Source organism: Mobula birostris, chromosome 7 (assembly GCF_030028105.1).
Source record: "Mobula birostris isolate sMobBir1 chromosome 7, sMobBir1.hap1, whole genome shotgun sequence".
NCBI classification, from domain to species: domain Eukaryota; kingdom Metazoa; phylum Chordata; class Chondrichthyes; order Myliobatiformes; family Myliobatidae; genus Mobula; species Mobula birostris.
This window is the reverse complement of record NC_092376.1, coordinates 6045395-6065820: the sequence shown is the minus strand read 5'-3', so window position 1 is coordinate 6065820 and position 20426 is coordinate 6045395. Positions and strand designations below refer to the sequence as shown.

General features: G+C 46.6%; 1 protein-coding gene across 3 annotated transcripts in view; it reads right to left on the bottom strand.

Annotated features, from left to right (window-relative positions):
* The window catches only part of LOC140199982 (beta-arrestin-1), a 138358-nt gene extending 119332 nt beyond the window's left edge, over window positions 1–19026 (bottom strand). For all 3 annotated transcript variants that reach the window (XM_072262542.1, XM_072262543.1, XM_072262544.1), the window contains exon 1: window positions 18772–19026. In XM_072262542.1, the coding sequence (XP_072118643.1) occupies window positions 18772–18791 (20 nt within the window). In that variant the 5' untranslated portion in view covers window positions 18792–19026. The remainder of the gene's footprint in view (window positions 1–18771) is intronic.
* Between the last annotated feature and the right edge of the window lie 1400 nt (window positions 19027–20426).

The window sequence follows — 20426 nt, the reverse complement described above, 5'->3', positions numbered from 1 at the left end:
TTAAATACAAGGCAGTCATGGAACGCATCTCACTGCCTCAGTAAAGCAGCCAGCATAATCAAAGACCCCCACCCACCCCAGACATTCTGACTTCTCACCCGTCCCATTGGGTAGAAGATACAAAATCCTGAAAGCACGGACCACCAGGCTGAAGGACGCCTTCTACCTCACTGCTACAAGAACCTTGAATGGTTTTGCAATCAGTTTACACTGCCAACTGTAAGACCAGTGTTGGAATTCTGCTGCTGTTTGGAAAGGGTTTGTACATTCCTCCCGTGACTGTACGCAGGCTTCCTCCCACATTGCAAAGATGATTTGGCACAAAATGATGCATTACGCTATATGCATCAAAGTAGATGTGACAAATAAAGTAGCTTTTTTTAAATTTTGGAATGGATCTTATGTACAATAAGGATGAACCCTTGACCTCACAATCTACCTCACCATGGCTCTTGCACCTTGTTGTCTGTCTGCACTGCACTTTCCCTGTAACTGTAACAGATGATTCTGTATTCTGTCAATGCTTCTCCTTTTGTTCAAACTTAATGTTTGAGATGTTTCCTTAAGGTTGTTCCAGCCAGGGGGTGGTAATGGGGATAAGCTCCCACTAACTATTAAATGCTCCCAACAGCGTGCATCTCAAATAGCTTCTGGCAACCAAGTCCTGCTCCTGGCCTTCACATGTGGCTTAGCTTCTAAGCCCAGCAGAACCAATTCTACTGACAGGAAAAGGGTCAAAGCTGGGTTACTGGCACCTTAAAATCTATTGCTTTGGGCAGATGGGGCTCATCAGCCGTGGTTGGCAGCTCATCTAGAAGGCAAGTTCTGACCTCAAACCTCCGCTACCTTGTGGCTATACCCGCAAGGGTGTAACAAAACACACTGATGAAGGTAGAGCAGTGGATGCAATGTATATGGATTTCAGTAAGGCATTTGGTAAGATTCCCTGTGCAAGGCTCATTCAGAAAGTAAGGAGGCATGGGATCCAAGGAGAACTTGCTTTGTGGACCCAGAATTGGCTTGTCTACAGAAGGCAAAGGGTGGTTGTAGATGGTTCGTACTCTGCATGGAGGTTGGTGACCAGTGGTGTTCTGCAGAGACCAGTTCTGGGATCCCTCCTCTTTGTGATTTTAATAAATGATCTGGATGAAGAAGTAGAAGGGTGGTAGAAAGTTTGCTGATGACACAAAGGTTGGGGGTGTTGTGGATAGTATGGAGGGTTGTCAGAGGTTACAGCGGGACATTGATAGGATGCAGAACTGGGCTGAGAAGTGGCAGATGGAGTTCAACTCAGGTAAGTGTGAAGTGGTTCATTTCTGTAGGTCAAATTTGAAGACAGAATATAATATTAATGGTGAGACTCTTGGCAGTGTAGAGAATCAGAGAGATCTTGGGGTCTGTGTCCATAGGACGCTCAAAGCTGCTGCGCAGGTTGATAGCAACACACATCAAAGTTGCTGGTGAACTCAGCAGGCCAGGCAGCATCTCTAGGAAGAGGTACAGTCGACGTTTCAGGCCGAGACCCTTCGTCAGGACTAACTGAAGGAAGAGTTAGTAAGAGATTTGAAAGTGGGAGTGGGAGGGGGAGATCCAAAATGATAGAAGACAGGAGGGGGAGGGATGGAGCCAAGAGCTGGACAGGTGATTGGCAAAAGGGATATGAGAGGATCATGGGACAGGAGGCCCAGGGAGAAAGACAAGGAGGGAGGAACCAGAGGATGGGCAAGGGGTAAGTCAGAGGGACAGAGGGAGAAAAAGGAGAGTGAGAGAAAGAATGTGTGTATAAAAATAAATAACGGATGGGGTACGAGGGGGAGCTGGGGCATTAGCGGAAGTTAGAGAAGTCGATGTTCATGCCATCAGGTTGGAGGCTACCCAGACGGAATATAAAGTGTTGTTCCTCCAACCTGAGTGTGGCTTCATCTTTACAGTAGAGGAGGCCGTGGATAGACATGTCAGAATGGGAATGGGAAGTGGAATTAAAATGTGTGGCCACCGGGAGATCCTGCTTTCTCTGGCGGACACTTCACCTGTGAGTCGGCCAGGGTGATATACTGCATCCGGTGCTCTCGATGTGGCCTTCTATATATTGGCGAGACCCGATGCAGACTGGGAGACCGCTTTGCTGAACACCTACGCTCTGTCTGCCAGAGAAAGCAGGATCTCCCAGTGGCCACACATTTTAATTCCACTTCCCATTCCCATTCTGACATGTCTATCCACAGCTTCCTCTACTGTCAAGATGAAGCCACACTCAGGTTGGAGGAACAACACCTTATATTCCGTCTGGGTAGCCTCCAACCTGATGGCATGAACATTGACTTCTCTAACTTCTGCTAATGCCCCAGCTCCCCCTCGTACCCCATCCGTTATTTATTTTTATACACAAATTCTTTCTCTCACTCTCCTTTTTCTCCCTCTGTCCCTCTGACTATACCCCTTGCCCATCCTCTGGGCTCCCCCACCCTTTTGTCTTTCTCTCTGAGCCTCCTGTCCCATGATCCTGTCACATCCCCTTTGCCAATCACCTGTCCAGCTCTTGGCTCCATCCCTTCCCCTCCTGTCTTCTCCTATCATTTCTGATCTCCCCCTCCTCCTCCCACTTTCAAATCTCTTACTATCTCTTCTTTCAGTTAGTCCTGACGAAGGGTCTCGGCCTGAAACGTCGACTGTACCCCTTCCTAGAGATGCTGCCTGGCCTGCTGCGTTCACCAGCAACTTTGATGTGTGTTGCTTGAATTTCCAGCATCTGCAGAATTCCTGTTGTTTGTGCAGGTTGACAGTGTTGTTGAGAAGGCGTATGGTGTGGTGGCCTTCATCAACTGTGAGATTGAGTTCAAGAGCCGTGAGGTACTGTTACAGGTGTATAAGACCTTGGTCAGACCCCACTTGGAGTACTGTGTTCAGTTCTGGTCACCTCACTACAAGAAGGATGTGGATACTATAAAGAGAGTGCAGAGGAGATTTACAAGTATGTTGCCTGAATTGGAGAGCGTGTCTTATGAGTGTACTTGGCCTTTTCTCCTTGGAGCAACAGGTGATACGAGGTGACCTGAGAGAGGTATATAAAATGATGAGAGGCATTGATCGTGTGGTTAGCCAGAGGCTTTTTCCCAGGGCTGAAATAACTAATATGAGGGCGCATGGTTTTAAGGTGCTTGGAAATAGGTACAGAGGGGATGTCAGGGGCAAGTTTTTCCACACAGAGAGTGGTGGGTGCGTGGAATGCACTGCCGGCGACTGTGGGGGAGGTGGATGCAATAGGGTTTCTTAAGAGACTCTTAGATAGGTACATGGAGCTTAGAAAAATAGAGGGCTACGCAGTAGGGAAATTCTAGGCAGTTTCTAGAGTAGGTTACATTGTGGACTGAAGGGCCTGTAATGTGCTGTAGATTTCTATGTTTTATGCACCCACTTATGGGGAAGGCTTCTGGAGTTAAACCCCAAGGGAAAAATCTGGAGCTGGATTCCTTGAGGCAGTCCAACATTGAGTTCAATGCTGACTGGCAACTCTAATGGTGCTGCTGGTGCCAAATTGTATCAGTCTCTGCCATTCCATTGGATTCATTGACTGCATGGAGAGAGGGAGACTGCCATATGGGCAACAGTTTGCTCTCCATATTGCACTGCCCTGGTTTGTGTATCACTTAGACAGCTGGGACACACCATCCACGGTCTATCCCGACCAACGGAGGACATTGAGAATGCTTGGAATGGTGTGCCTGGATGGGATACAGACACGAACTGTCTCTCAGTACATGTGACAGTAATCAACCATTTTCCACCTGGGGTAGGAATACCACCGCCATCTAGGGGCAGCACCGTGGAGCAGTGGGGAAAGCCACTAGAGACCCAGATTCGATCCTGACTTCCACCGTAGTCTGTCTGGGAATTGTAGATCCTCGTTTTGGCTACATGGGCTTCCCCTCAGATGCTCCGGTTTTAGTCTCACGTTCCAAAGATGCACGGGTTGGTGGTTTAATTGGCCAGAGTAAATTGCCCCTCGTGTATGGGTAAGGGGCAGAATCTGGTGGGGGGGGGAGGGAACATTGGTGCCACAGTTAGTGAGACAGCATTACAGCTCAGGGTGGAGTTCAGAGTTCAGAGTTCAATCTTGGTCTTCTGTAAGGACCGTCCGTCCTCCCCGTGGAACGTGTGGGTTTTGTCCAGGTGCTCTGGAGTCCAAAGTCTTACCGGTTGGTAGGTTAATTGGTCATTGTAAGTTGTCCTGTGATTGGGCTAGGGTTAAATTGGGGGTTGCTGGCTGCCATGGGTCAAAGGGCAGGAAAAGGCCTATTCTGTGCTGTACCTCAAAACAAAATTACAGGGAATAAGAGAGTGACAGGGACCAATGGAAATGCTCTCTTAGGATATAGCACAGAGAAAAGGAGCTGAGAGGCACCTTTCTGCAATGGATTAAATAACCCAGACGGGACCTTTGAGGGCTCAGGCCCTGCATTCACTGGAATGGCAGAGCAGACTCTCTTCCTGCAGTAACCTGGGGTATATCCCGTCTGGTCCCAGGGACATATCCATCTCTCCGTGGCTGTGCTGGTGCTGGAAGCATGGCGACACTAACGGGCTGACCCCAGCACTTCCCTGAACTGTGTTGGTCATTGGTACAAACAATGCATTTCAATAGCTTGGTATTTCAGTTTACATGTGACAAATAAAGTAAATCTAATCAACGACAAAGATTAAAGTAAACTTACTACCAAAGTACATACAGTGTAAGTCACTACATACAACCCTGAGGTTCATTTTCTTACTCAATAAATTCATTACAGAATCAATGAAAGACCGCACCAATTTGGGCATTCAATCAGTGTGCAAAAGACAACATGCAAATACTAAAAGAAAGAAATAATAATAAAAAATAAATAAGCAGTAGATAGAGAACATGAGATGAGTCCTTGAAAGGGAGTCCATCGGTTGTGTGGACATTCCAATGATGGAGCAGGTGAAGTTGAGGGAAGTTATCCCCTTTGGTTCAAGAGCCTGATGGTTGAGGAGTAAGAACTGTTCCTGAACCTGGTGGGATGGGTTCTAAGTCTCCTGTACTATCTTCCCAATGGCAGCAGTGAGAAGAGAGCATATCCTGGGTGGAGGGGGTCCCTGTGACAATGCATTCTGTAGATGTGCCCAATGGTGGGGAGGGCTTTACCTGTCATGGAGTGGGCCATATCCACTACTCTTCATTGGACTTTTCCATTCAAGGGCAAAGATGTTTCCATACGAGATTGTGATGCAGCCAGTCAATGGACTGTACTCTCCATTGCACATCTATTGAAGTCTGTCAGAGTTTTAGACACCATGTTGAATCTTTATGAACTCCTGGATGTAGATCATTAAGTTGTTCATTTGCATTTTCTTTTCCCCTGTCGCATCCCTTTGACCTCAGAGAAGATGATCGAATCACAGAGTTATCCTGGTTTACCAGGATCATGCCTGGATTCATCATCATCAGGTGCCGTGCCCAGTTTGAGCTTTGACTGCCATGGCCCACACACTCCTGTTTTGGGTCAAGTGGATCAATTCATTGATATACATTTCCAGTTCTCTGGCTGCTGTCTCCACCACCATTTGTCTCTGCTTCCTCCTGCTTTCTTCCATATAACCATATAACAATTACAGCACAGAAACAGGCTATCTCGGCCCTTCTAGTCTGTGCCGAACTCTTACTCTCACCCAGTCCCACCGACCTGCACTCAGCCCATAACCCTCCATTCCTTTCCTGTCCATATAGCTGTCCAATTTAACTTTAAACGACAACATCGAACCTGCCTCAACCACTTCTACTGGAAGCTCGTTCCACACAGCTACCACTCTCTGAGTAAAGAAGTTTCCCCTCATGTTACCCCTAAACTTTTGCCCTTTAACTCTCAACTCATGTCTTCTTGTTTGAATCTTGCCCCACTCTCAATGGAAAAAGCCTATCCACGTCAACTCTATCTATCCCCCTCATAATTTTAAATACCTCTATCAAGTCCCCCTTCAACCTTCTATGCTCCAAAGAATAAAGACCCAACTTGTTCAAACTTTCTCTATAACTTCGGAGATGAAACCCAGGTAACATTCTCGTAAATCTTCTCTGTACTCTCTCAATTTTGTTGATATCTTTCCCATAATTACCGTGCATTCTAACTCCTCTTTCCTAATCACATGTTCAATGAAGTTACGTTGCCTTTTCATGATCTCATACATTATTTCTCTTTTTGTGTTTGCTCTGTTCATGACATCCTCATCAGATATTTATTTTATCCATGATATTCTTTGCATCCTCCTCAAAAACCACATCTCTGCTGCTTCAATTCGTTTCCTCATGTTACTAGATATTGTCCAACATCCTGAGCCATATAACATAACTGGATATACGTAACATTTCAGTACTCTGAGGCGGGTTGTCATACCTAGTTTAGTGTTGGTCAGTATACTCTTCATTCTCGTAAAGGTGTCTTTTGCCATCCCTATTCTTCTTTTGATGTCCATGTCGCACCTGCCATCTGATGTCACCCAGCTTCCTAAGTAGCAAAAGTTCTGTACTTGTTTTATGTCTTCCCTGTTTATTCTCAGCCTGCAGATAGGATACCTGGATTAGAGGGCATATTCCATAACAAGAGGTTGGACAAACTTGGGTTGTTTCCTCTGGAGTGGCAGAGGCTTAGAGGAGATCTGATGGAGGTTTATAAGATCATGAGAGGCATAGATAGAGTAGACAGATAGCACGTTTTTCCCAAAGTTGAAATGTCTAATACCAGAGGGCATGCATTTATGGTGAGAGGGGGTAATTTCAAAGAGCTGAGGGGGCAAGATTTTACATATACACAGAGAGTGGTGTGTGTTTGGACTGTGCTGCCTGGGGTGGTGGTAGAAGAGGCAGAACCATTAGGGATTAGATGGGCACATGAATTTGAGGAAAATAGAAAGATATAGGCATCGTAGAGGCAGAAGAGATTAGTCTAGTAGACCATTTTATTGCTAATTTAATTGGTTCGGCACAACATTGTGTTCCTCTGCTCTACTATGTTCTAGAGTCACTCAGTGCAGCAACATGCCCTTCGGCTTGCCGTGTCTCTACTGACCCATCAAACACCAATTCATGTTAACTCCATCATATCCTCCCCACAGCCCCAGCTCCCTGCAGATTCTATCCCTCACCCACACACTGCAGCCAATTAACCCGCTAACCTGGGTGCATGTCGTGTGGGAGCAAATCAGAGTGACTTTGGGAAAGGGGGTGGTGGTGCTGGGGAGTGCTGGCAATCAACAGTCTTAGGGAGAATGTGCAATCTACACGCACACACACACACACACACACACACACACAGCGCGAGAAGTTGCTATTGCACTTGCATTACTGGCACTGAGACACGAGGTCCGCGACCTACACCGCAGAGCTGCCTACGCCCAGAGACGTCAATCATTTCTCCCGCCATTGATGCTGCCCAACCTTCTGAGAGTTCTTAGTTCAGAAGAAAGTGAGGCCATCAATGAGAGGATACCATAAGACATAGGAGCAGAATTCAGCCATTCAGCTCATTGACTCTCCACCATTCCATCATGGCTGATTTATTATCCCTGCCTTCTCCCCGCATGGCCACCCTTTCTCAAGATCCCTATTCCAACAAACATCCTCACTACACATGTCGACATAAGGACTTACAGCAAAGAAGTGGCAGATGGAATACAGTGCAGGTCATGCACGTTGGTAGAAGGAATAAAGATGTGGGCTATTTTCTAAACGGAGACAAAACCCAAGAAACTGAGGTGCAAAGGGACTTGGAAGCTCTTGTGCAGGATTTCCTAAAGGTTAATTTGCAGGTTGAGTCGGGGGTAAGGAAGGCAAATGCAATGTTAGCATTCATTTCGAGAGGACTAGAATATAAGAGCAAGGATGTAATGCTGAGGCTTTACAAGTCATTGGTCAGACCGCACTTGGAGTATTGAGAGCAATTTTGGGCCCCTTATCCAAGAAAGGATGTGCTGGAATTAGAAAGGGTCTGTAGGAGGCTCATGAGAATGATTCTGGGAATGAAAGGGTTAACGTATAAGGAACACTTGATGGCTGTGGGCCTGTACACTTGAATTTAGAAGAATGAGAGGGAATCTCATTGAAACCTATTGAATATTGAAAGGCTGAGGTAGAGTGAATGTGAAGAGGGTGCTGCCTATAGCGGGGGAAGAGGAGGACCAGAGGCCGCAGCCTCAGAAGAGAGGGACGTCCATTTGGGGCAGAGATGAGGAGGAATTTCTTTAGCTAGAGAGTGGTGAAGCTATGTAAATAATTGCCACAGACGGCTGTGAAGACAAAGTCATTGCGTATACTTACAGCGGAGGCTGACAGCTTCTTGATTAGTCATGGGTGCTAAAGGTTACAGGGAGAAGACAGGAGAATGGGGTTGAGAGGGATAATAAATCAGCCATGATGGAATGGTGGAGCGGACCCAATTGTCCAAACAGCCAAATCCTGCTCCCATGTCTTATGTCCATTTATGTGGAACAGATGGTTCCACGCACTTGCATTCAGCAGGAGACACTCTGCCAAAAGTGGTCTTGCTCAAATCAGACTGAACCACAGATGGGAGTATCCAGCTGGCTATCCAGCAAACGTCACCAAAAAAACAAGGAGCCAACTTCTCTCCTGATCAACAACACTCCACCCAACCGGAACCAAGTAGGGATTTGCAAGGTATTCTCTAGCCGGCTACTTCAGAATCAGGTTTAATATCACTGGCATGTGTCATGAAATTTCTTGTTTTGCAGCAGCAATACATTGCAATACATAATAATAAAAACTACTACAATAAGAAACATTTTTAAAAAGTTAATTAAGTAGTGGAAAAGAGAGAAAAATATTGAGGTAGTGTACATGGGTTCATTGTCCATTCAGAAATCTGATGGTGAAGGGGAATCATTGATTGCCTCTCATCAGGCTCCTGGACCCCTTCTTTGATGGTAGCAATGAGAAGATGTAACATCCTAGGTGATGTGGGGGGGGGGGAGCCATGTCCTTAATGACAGATGCCACCTTTTCTTAAAGCATCGCCTTTCGAGGATGCCCTCGATGCTGGAGAGGCGGGTGCCCAGTACGGAGTTCACAGAGTTTATAACTCTCTGATCCTGTTTGGCTGCCCCTCTGAGCCAAATGGTGATAACACCAATGAGAATGCTCTCCATAGCACATCTGTAGAAACTTGCGAATGTCTTTGGTGATACACCGGTTCTCCCCAAACTCCTAAAAGTATAGCTGCTGTTTTGCCTTCTTTGTAATTACATTAATATGTACTGCACTGACTGAACAGCCTAATGCAAAAATTGTCTAGAGGTCAAGGATGCTACTCTGCTCATTTTTCTTGCACCACTCCAATTACTGTCATTTCTACTCTGTCCCCTCTTCTCTTTAGCCTGTCAGCCCTACTGGGACATAAGCCACAAACTGCAGATCCCCAGTGTCCTCTGTTCTGGGCCAGCCTTTCGAGTTGTCCCCAAGTGTAACCCATTGAAGATCCTCCCTTCCCCCGGGATGAGGTTCCTTTCGCAGCCATGGCAACGTTACTCTGTTCCTCCAGCCCCGAATATTCTTACAGTAGCATAGAGGTCAGCACATTGCTTTACAGAGCCAGTGGCCCAGGTTTAATTCCCGCTGCTGCTTGTAAGGGTTTGCATGTTCTCTCCGTGACTACGTGGGTTTCCTCTGGGAGTTTTGGTTTCTGCTCACATTCCAAAATCAAGACATAGGCGTTAGGGTTGGTAGGTTGTGAGCATCCTATGTTGGTGCCAGAAATATGGCAACTCTTGCAGGCTGCCCCCAGCACAATCCTCAGACTGGGATGGTTCTTGACACAAACGATGCATTTTACCGTACGTGTGACAAATAAATCTAATCTTTATACAACCGTACACATGACAATGGTGAGTCCGCACTTGGCATACTGTATACAGTTCTGCTTGCTCAGCTCTCGGAAGGGTGTCACTCAGTGGGAAAGAGCGCAGAAAGATTCACAGAGACGTTATTGGGTCAGGACGGCTTTAGTTACAAAGGTGAGACTGGATAGGCTGGAAATGTACGAAACTAAGGGTGACCTTAGTTTTATAAAAATCACAAGGGACATAAATTTGTAGGATTTTGTGAATAAAATATGCGTTTTATGTGCTTAACAAAAACTGCAGCCTTTTACTTCCATTATGAACAAACCAAAAGCAGTCGCCTTACAGTGATGTCACTACGTCAGACACCGTCTCTTAAAGTGAATACGACGATTCAGTGATGGTGTTTGTGAATTATATGGAACAGTTTCTACTCTGAACAACGTGTCATCTGTCACCCATTACATTACCCTACAAGTTCAAGTTTATTGTCGTATATATACACAACCAAACGAAACATTCCTCCAGACCACAGTGCACCCACACAAGACACATCACACTCAGCACATAAAACAAATTACTATAAATAAGTTAATAAAATATAATTCAAAGTACAGTGGCAGTGTGCAGCACAAGTAAACAGCTCGCTGACCTAGTGACCAGATCTCAGTGGTGTCAGGGTATTCATTAGTCACCCAGCCTGAGGGAGGAAGCTGTTACCCCGTCTGACAGTCCTAGTCCTGATGCTCCTGGACCTCCTTCCCTAACGGTAGTGGGTAAATATCACAAATAGGTAGATGGTCACAGTCTTCTCCCCAGGGTAGGGTAATGTAATACTACAGGGCATCAATTTAAAGTGAGAGAAGAAAGATTTTAGTGGGTATACAGTACGAGCTGCCAGAGGAAGTGGTAGAGGCTAGTTCAATTTAGAGTGCAATTTAGAAAGGTTTAGAGCAGGGATTCCTGCCCTGCAGTCCACTCTCCACTTGCTTAATGGCATTGGTCCATGGCATAAAAAAGGTTGGGAACCCCTGGTTTAGAGGGAGGTGGGACTAGCTCAGATTGGCATCTGGGTTAGCATGGGCTAGTTGGGCTGAAGGGCCTGTTTTCATGCAGTATGGCTCTATGGCTCCTTCCTAAAAAAATTATCCCAAACTTCCTTTGGGAATTGCCTGTTGAATCAGAAACAAAAAAAAACATGCTGAAGGAACTCATTGAGCCAGGCAAAACATCAGCGGAGGCAAAGGGTCAGTCAACATTTCTGGTCAAATTAACACTATCATATAAATGATCAGACATCCCACCCTGCAGAAACTCATTTCAGGGAGGTAGCACCATCAATTTGCGGGAGACTCCCTGGAGAGGTGGGATGTCTGCAATAGAGTAGCTCCTTAGCAGCTAGCCAGCTAGTTTAAATAACGTTAGCTATGCTAATGAACGAATGACACCTGTTAACTCACCTCAACATGTCTTTTACAGTCTTAACCCACCACGGGCAATAGAAAAGTCACTGTTACAAACAGTGCAGTGAGCAACACTGTCATTATTTTGACCCCTATTAGGCAGGGGTACACTTTAGTGTAGTCTGGGGTGACATACATTTTATATTTTCTTTTCTTAGAACACTCTGTATGGTGTGCTCTCTCCCTCTCTCACTCTCTCACGTGCTCTCTCTCTCGCTCTTGCTCTCGTTCACTCTCCAAAAAAGAATCTATTTCCGGGATATTGTATATAATTTGCAGGCATCAGGGAGCCACTATCAATATGCGGGAGACTCTCGGAACTTCCGGGAGAGGTGGGATATCTGAATGACAGTCAACAAAATGTCTGTCTCCATCATGGACGGTCCCAAACCCGGCTGTGAGAGGAGGAAGGTTGTACATGGGGCTGACAACCCCATCCTGTAAAAACCCAGAGCTACAGAAACACGAACAGAAGCTCCAAAAACCTCATCCCTGGGACAGAAAGAATCTTCACCTAGATGTATAAAGGCATGTGGTGAAACTTCCGGCTCTGGAGGGAGGGCTCAGGTCAGCTGTTGTCGGCAGCCTAAACTCCAATAGCAGTGAAGGGCTTAAGAAGAAGAAAATGTCATCCGTTCCTCTTTGCCTCCACAAGTGCAGCCTGACCCACAGAGCTCCGCCAGTAGCTTGCTCCTTACTCGAGATCCCAGCACCTGCAGCGTCTAACGCCTTCTGCGGAACATGATGCCAGGTCGAAGTGTGGATAATCAGTCCCCTTGAATCCAGATCTGCAGCTGGCTGGTCCCCTGCCATCTGTGTCCACCCTCTCTGCATTTACTCTTTCAAAAACACTTCAGTTTTTTTTTGTTCTAATTGCACTTTAGTGTAAAGATTGAAAATTTAATTGTTTTTTATTTATTTAGAAATATAGCGCAGAACAGGCCCTTCCAGCCTAACGAGCCGTACCGCCAAGCAACCCCCTGATATAACCCGAGCCCAATCACAGGACAATTTACACTGACCAATTAACCTACTAACCGGTACGTCTTTGGACTGTGGGAGGAAACCGGAGCACTGAGAGGAAACCCACATGCTGATGGAGTTTTCTCACAGAGAACTCCAGAATTGAACTCCGAACTCCGACGCCCAGAGCTGCAATAGCATCACTCTAACCGCTAGGCTACCATGGTATCATTTGTTTTTCTTCTGAATGTTGCTTAAATAATGCTGTGCGCCTGTGATGCTGCTGCAAGTAAGGAGTTCATTGTACCTGTGCACACGCGGACTTATACAGGTAACAACAAGCACGACATTGACCCTGATAATCTGGTAAACCAATTCAAATTCACAGTAACACAAGAAGCTGCAGAGAAGCTCCACCTGATACATCAGAGGCACGTCTCTCCCCACGATCTACAGGAAGTGCTACCTCAAGATGGCAACATCCGACATCAAAGATCCCCCACCATTGGGGCGATGCCTTCTCCCCTCGAGCAGGAGGCACAGAAGCCCCAAGTCCCACACCGCCAGGTTCAGGAATGGCTACTTCCCTTCAAGATGGTGTACTGGTTAGCACATCGCTTTACAACGCCAGCAAGTGATCAATCTATAGGGTTCAATTCCCACCACCATCTGTAAGGAGTTTTTGAAACAGGCAGAGGCAAGATAGGTAGGTAAGTTCATTCCTTATTTCTTGTTTACTTTTTTCTTGAGAGAAAAGGGGGTATGTCTACAAAGCTAGTGCTCTGTTCTGAGTGTCAGATTGGGATTTCCAAGGGACTCCCAGCCTCCTCGATGGCCACGTCTGCACCAGGTGCATTGAAGTGCAGTTCCTTAAAGACCGAGTTAGGGAACTGGAGACGCAGCTCGATGACCTTCGGCTTCTTAGGGAAAGTGAAGCAGTGATCGACAGGAGCAACAGAGAGGTCATCGCCCCAAGGCGACAGGAGACAGACAAAAGGGTGACTGTCAAGAGAGGGAAGGGAGAACATCAGATAGTGGAGAGTACCCCTGTGGCCATCACCCTCAGCAACGTACTCCATTTTGAGTGCTGTTGGGGGAGGAAAAATGACCTACCTGGGGGAGGCAACAGTGGCCGTGCCTCTGGCACTGAGTCTGACCCTGTGGCTCAGAAGGGTAGGGAGCTGAAGCGGATGACAGCAGAAAAAGGAGACTCTATCATTACGGGGACGCATAGGCGATCCTGTGGGCGTGAAAAGGAAACACGGATGGTAGTTCGCCTCCCAGGTGCCAGGGTTCATAATGTTTCTGAACGTGCCCACAATATCCTGAAAAGGGAGGGTGAGCAACCAGAAGTCATGGTACATATTGGTACCAAAGACATTGGTAGAAAAAGCGAGAAGGTCATGAAAAAAAGAGTATAGAAAGTTACAAAGGAAGCTAAGAAGCAGGACCTCAAGGGTAGTAGTCTTGGGATTGTTGCCTGTGCCACACGATAGTGAGGATAGGAATAGAATGAGTTGGCAGATAAATGTGTGGCCGAAGGATTGGAGCAGGGACAGGGATTCAGATTTCTGGATCATTGGGACCTATTCTGGGGCAGGTGTGACTTGTACGAAAGTGATGGGTTGGACTTAAATCCGAGGCGGACCAATATCCTTGCAGGCAGGTTTACTAGAGCTGTTGGGAGAGGTTTAAACTAATATGGCAGGGGGATGGGAACCAGTATGACAGAGCTGAGGATGAACCAGCAGGTTTACAAGTAGATGATGGGTGTAACATGAACGTAAGGAAGGACAAGCCAATGATTGGGTACAAATGCAGACAAAGCAAAGAGTTAAATTGTACCACAGAGGCAAAATTCAAAAGGGCAAATAATGTAGGACTGAAGGAGTTGTATTTAAATGTGCGTAGCATTCGGAATAAGGTAGGTGAACTCATGGCGCAATTCAGAGATTGGTCACTATGACGTTGTAGGCACCACTGAGTCATGGCTGAAAGGAGGCCATAGTTGGAAGTTTAACATCAAAGGATATACTTTGTATCGAAAGGACAGAGAAGAAGGCATAGGTGATGGTGTGGCTCTGTTGTAAGAGATGGAATTACATCTTTAGAAAGAGGTGACATAGGCTCAGAGAATGCTGTATCTTTGTGTGTGGAGCTAAGAAACTGCAAGAGTTAAAAACAACATTATGGGAAAAATATATTGGTAGCCAAGATGTGGGGTTGAGATTACAAAGGGAGCTGGAAAAGGCATGTAGTAAGGGTAATGACACAATTGTAATGGGGACTTCAATATGCAAGGGAATTGGGAAAATCAAGATTGGTGTTGGATCACAAGAGAGGGAATTTGTTAAATGCCTATGAGATAGATTTTCAGAGCAGCTTGTGCTTGAGCCTACTGGGGGAAAGGTGTAATAACCCACATCTTATTAGGGAGTTTAACATAAAGGAACCCTTAGGAGGCAGTGAACATACTATGATTTAATTCATACCGCAATATGAGAGGGAGAAGCATAACTCACATGTATTTGTATCACAATGGAATAAAGGGAATTACAGAGGCATGAGAGAGGAGCTTGCCCAGGTGGATTGGAGGAGGATACTGGCAGGGATGACGGCAGAGCAGAGACGGCTGAAGTTTCTGGGAATAGTTCACAAGGTGCAGGAGAGATAAGTCCCACATAGGAAGAATTTCTCAAATGGCTGGGGTAGGCAACCGTGGCTGACAAGGGAAGTTAAGGACTGCATAAAAGCCAAGGAAATGGCATAACAGGTTGCAAAAATAACTGGGAAGTTGGATGATTGGGAAGCTTTTAAAATCCAACAAAAGCAACTAACCAAGCTATAAGAAGGGAAAAGATGAAATATGAGGGCAAACTAGCCAATAATATAAAGCAGGATACCAAAAGGTTTTTTTCCAGTAATATAAAGAGTAAAAGGGAGTTGAGAGCTGATATTGGACCACTGGAAAAATAGGCTGGTGAGATAGTAATTGGGGACAAAGAAATGGCAGATGAACTTAATGGGTACTTTGCATCTGTCTTCACTGTGGAAGACACTAGCAGTGTCCCAGAGGTCCATGAGAGTCAGGGAGCAGGAGTGAGTGCCATTGCTATTACAAAGGAAAAAGTGCGAGGCAAACTCAATGATCTTAAGGTGGATAAGTCATCTAGACCAGATGGACTACATCCCAGAGCCCTGACAGAGATTGCTGAAGAGATAACAGATGCATTGGTCATGATCTTTCAAGAATCACTTGATTCTGGCATGGGCATTCTCATTGGGGAAGAGTCCAGAGGAGGTTCACGAGGATGATTCCAGGAATGAAGGGGTTAACATGTGCGGAGTGTTTGGCAGCTTTGGGCCTGTACTCACTGTAACTTAGGAGAATGCAAGGGGATCTCAACGAAACCTACTGAATGTTGAAAGGACTAAATATGGTGTATACGGAGTGGATGGTTCCTGTGGTGGGGTATCCGGAACTAGAGGGCACAGCCTCAACATTGAGGGGCGTCCCTTCAGAACAGAGGTAAGGAGGAATTTTTTTAGACAGAGAGTAGTGAATCTGTGTACTGCTAGTGCATGGACTGCAGCGGAGGCCATGTCGATGGGTATATTTAAGGGCATCAAAGGATATGGCTAGAAGGCAAGTGTATGGGATTCAATGGGATCTGGGATCAGCCATGATGGAATGGCGGAGCAGACTCGATAGGCTGAATGGCCTAATTCTGCTCCTGTGTCTTATGGTCTGTACATTCCCTCTGTGACCGCGTGGATTTCCTCTGGCTGCTCTGGTTTCCTCCCACAGTCCAAAGACATGTAGTTAGGGTTAGTAGGTTGTGGACATGCTATGTGGACGCTGAAAACATGGCGATCAGCACAATCTTCCCTGATTTGATTGGACATAAACAACACATTTCACTGTATTTATCGAAAATAAAGCTAATCTTTAATTGTTAAGCCAACCTGTAGAACCCTAACCACTGCCTCAGTACAGCAACACCATGAACACTTTGCATTACAGTGGACTTTGTTTTTTTCTAATCATCCTTATATTATTTTGTAGCGCAACATGCACAAAATACTGCAGGAAAGTTCCAGTTTGGTCCATATCCCACTAAACCTTTCTTCTCCATGACCCTTCCAAATGTCTCTTAAACATTGTAACTGTACCTGCCTCAACCACTTCCTCTGGCAGCTCATTCTATACCCGCCATCTTGTGTCTCTTAGATAGGCACATGGATGATAGAAAAATGGAGGGCTATGTCAGAGGCAAGGTTAAAATGTCGGAGGTGTAGGTTAAAAGGTCGGCACAACAATGTGGGCCGAAGGGCCTGTGCTGTAATGTTGTGTTCTATGTTTTAGTAGATACATTTGTTCGTTCGTTATGCGCCGTATCTAACGACGTGGGCAATCATGGCGACCATGATTGTTCTCGGCAAAGTTTCCTGCAGAAGTGGTTTGCCATTGCTGCCTTCTGGGCAGTGTCTTTACAAGAGGGGTGGCTCCAGTCATTACCAATCCTCTTCAGAGATTGTCCGCCTGGCATCAGCAGGTCGCATAACCAGAACTTGTGATATGTACCAGCCGCTCATACGACCATCTACCACCTGCTCCCATGGGTTCACGTGACCCTGATCGGGGCCTAAGCAGGTGCTACACCTTGCCCAAGGGTGACCTGCAGGCTAGTGGAGGGAAGGAGACCTTACACCTCTCTTGGTAGAGAGGCATCTCCACCCCACCACCCTAATGATGAGTAAATGCAAGCAGGCTTTTGCTACTGAGGTTGGGTGAGACTGGAACTAGAGCTCACAGACTCTGAGATACAGGAGCAGAATTAGGCCATTCAGCCCATCAAATCTGCTCCAACATTAAACATGAATGATTTATTTTTCCGCTCAACCACACTCACTCTTAATAAGTGAGTGTAAAGGAGAACAAGATTATTGTTACCTAACGATAGTTCCCTCACAATATTTGACTTCAGTTTTCCAAAGTATGGGTAACTTCTGCACTCTGAATCAGATTTAATTCTGACTGGCGTATGTCATGAAATTTGTTGTTTTGCCGCAGCAGTTCATTGCAATTATTGTCATATGAGATACAGCGCAAAGCTCTTGCACACTGTTCACACAGATCAGTTCGTTAAACAGCAAATTGAGGAAGGATAACGTACACAGGTTTCCACCGTAGCAGAGCGATTATTGTGATGCTATTGCAACTCAGGGCGGAGTTCAGAGTTCAATTCCGGTATCAACTGTAAGCAGTTTTAATATTCTTCCCGTGCGTACGTGGGTTTTCTCTGGGTGCTCTGGTTTCCTGCCGCAGTCGAAAGACGTACCGGTTAGTAGGTTAATTGGTCGTTGTAAATTGCCCCGTGATTAGGCCGGGATTAAATCGGTGGGTTGCTGGGCAGTGTGGAATGTTGGAATGCCATGTTGGAATGGGTGTTGCGGTCTGAAGGGCGGAATAAGAACAGTACAGGCCCTTCAGCTCATCATGTTGTGACCTCTTGACCTGCTCCCAGGTAAAACTATAGCAATGCAGAACAGAGTGTAAAAGTTAACGAAAGAGTGCAGTGCAGGTAAATGATAAAGTGCAGGGTCATAATGAAGGAGACTGTGAGGGCAGGAGTCCACCTGATCTGAGAAGGGCCCGTCTGATCACAGTGGGACCAACACGGGAGGGAGTCAGTGAGGGGCTGCCCGGTGGCCTAGCAGTCAGTGACCATGGTCCAATTCCTATCGCTGCGTTTCCTCCGGATGCTCCGGTTTCCTCTGACGGAGAGGGTTAACTGGTCACATGGGTGCAACTGGGGCACAGAAAGGTGGGAGAGGTCGAGGTGCGAACCAGCGAACAGTTGATGTAGTTAGTACAAATCTCTGGTGGGTGGTTACACAGCAAGATCTCACAAACGGCAAGGTGATTATGATTTCATAAATCTGCTTTGATCATCTCGATGGAGGGGATGAGACCGAGAGAGTGGGGAGAATTCCCCACTCCCACCAACTTACCAGAAAATGGTACCAGAGATTTTCTCACGTTCACCTGAGACGGCCCCTCCGACGTTCCCTCAGTAGCACCCCTCCCACAGCGGGGCGCCCCCTCATCCCCTCGTCCCCGTGTTGAGCCTGGGCGGGCGGTCCCTCCCACGCCGCCTGCCAGCTATCCCGGGATCTCGGCTGGAGATCCACAGAGAGGCCGGGGAGCAGTCTCCAACATCAGAACTTGCGAGCGCCAACGCCTGCGGTTCACCTCCCACCGCCCGTCACCCTCTGGGTCAGGAACACACACACACACACACACCCTTTCTCACGGGCTGCAAGGGGGGACAGACAGTCCCTTCCATCACAGCACGGAGCCCAGCCCAGTCCGTGCATCAATACATCATCTTCAACACCCCTCTCGATGCAATTCACAAAGACACACAAACTAAGACCCCCTCCCACACAGACAAGAAATGAAAACGCTGCCTACCTCGTCCCTCTGTCGCTCATCTTCCTCCAGTGATCCCGCGAGCTGGGTGGAATATCTCGCAGGGCGAAGTGTGTTGTCTGTCTGTGTGTGTTTGGCTCTGTCTGTCCCTCTCCCTCACACACACAAACAATTAAGCCTACACCCCCCCCCCCTGTAAATTCCTTTTCTTTTTCGCTGACACACACCCTCTCCAACAGTATTAAATCCTCCTGACCGTAGCCTGGTAATGACAATTTCCTACTCGTTCCTCATTGTTAGCTGTCGACGGAAAAAGAGACTGAATTCTCTGCTTCCCCTTCTCGCTCATGAGCACAGACCCACGCCTCCCTCCGCTTCAAGCCGCGCCCCCTCCCCTCCCCTCCGGCCAACCACCTTAATAAGGTAGACTGCACACCCGCACAATGTCTCAGATACCTGGCGTTTAAACACAGAGACACACTGGGAGAGATTCGAGGCAAAGGGCAACTGAGCTACTGAAATAATTGTAAAAATATTCAATTACTGAATATTTTAATATTAGTTGGGAATAGACAATAGACAATAGGTGCAGAAGTAGGCCATTCGGCCCTTCGAGCCAGCACCACCATTCACTGTGATCATGGGTGACCATCCACAATCAGTATCCAGTTCCTGCCTTATCCCCATAACCTTTGATTCCGCTATCTTTAAGAGCTCTATCCATCTCTTTTTTGAAAGCATCCTGAGACTTGGCCTCCACAGCCTTCTGGGGCAGAGCATTCCATATATCCACCACTCTCTGGGTGAAAAAGTTTTTCCTCAACTCCGTTCTAAATGGCCTACCCCTAATTCTTAAACTGTGGCCTCTGGTTCTGGACTCACCCATCAGCGGGAACATGCTTCCTGCCTGCAGTGTGTCCAATCCCTTAATAATCTTATATGTTTTAATAAGATCCCCTCTCAGCCTTCTAAATTCCAGTGTTTACAAACCCAGTCGCTCCAATCTTTCGACATATGACAGTCCCGCCATCCCAGGAATTAACCTTGTGAACCTACGCTGCACTCCCTCAATAGCAAGAATGTCCTTCCTCAAATTTGGAGACCAAAACTGCACACCGTACTCCAGGTGTGGTCTCACCAGGGCCCTGTACAGCTGCAGAAGGACCTCTTTGCTCTTATACTCAATTCCCCTTGTTATGAAGGCCAGCATGCCATTAGCTTTCTTCACTGCCCGCTGTACTTGCATACTTGCTTTCAGTGACTGATGTACAAGAACACCTAGATCTCATTGTGCTTCCCCTTTTCCTAACTTGACTCCATTTAGATAATAGAACATCGACCGGTACAGCACAGGAACAGGCCCTTTGGACAACAATGTTGTGCCGAACCAATTAAATTAGTAATCAAATGGTCAACTAAACTAATCACTTCTGCCTACACAATGTCCATATCTCTCCATTGTTCTCACATTCATCTGCTTATCTAAGTTTTGCTCATTCTCCGTGATGGCCATCTCCATGGCGCTCAGGCTGTGCAGACTGTGCTCCGTGCCCGCTAATATGAACTGATAAGTCAGGCTTTGGGCCTACTCCATGCCGCTCCAGCGTTCGGATCTGAGGGCTCAAGTTTGGTTGGGAACACTTCGATGGCTTGCATGATTTTTCAAATTTTGTTTTTTCTTTCTCTTGCATGTCGAG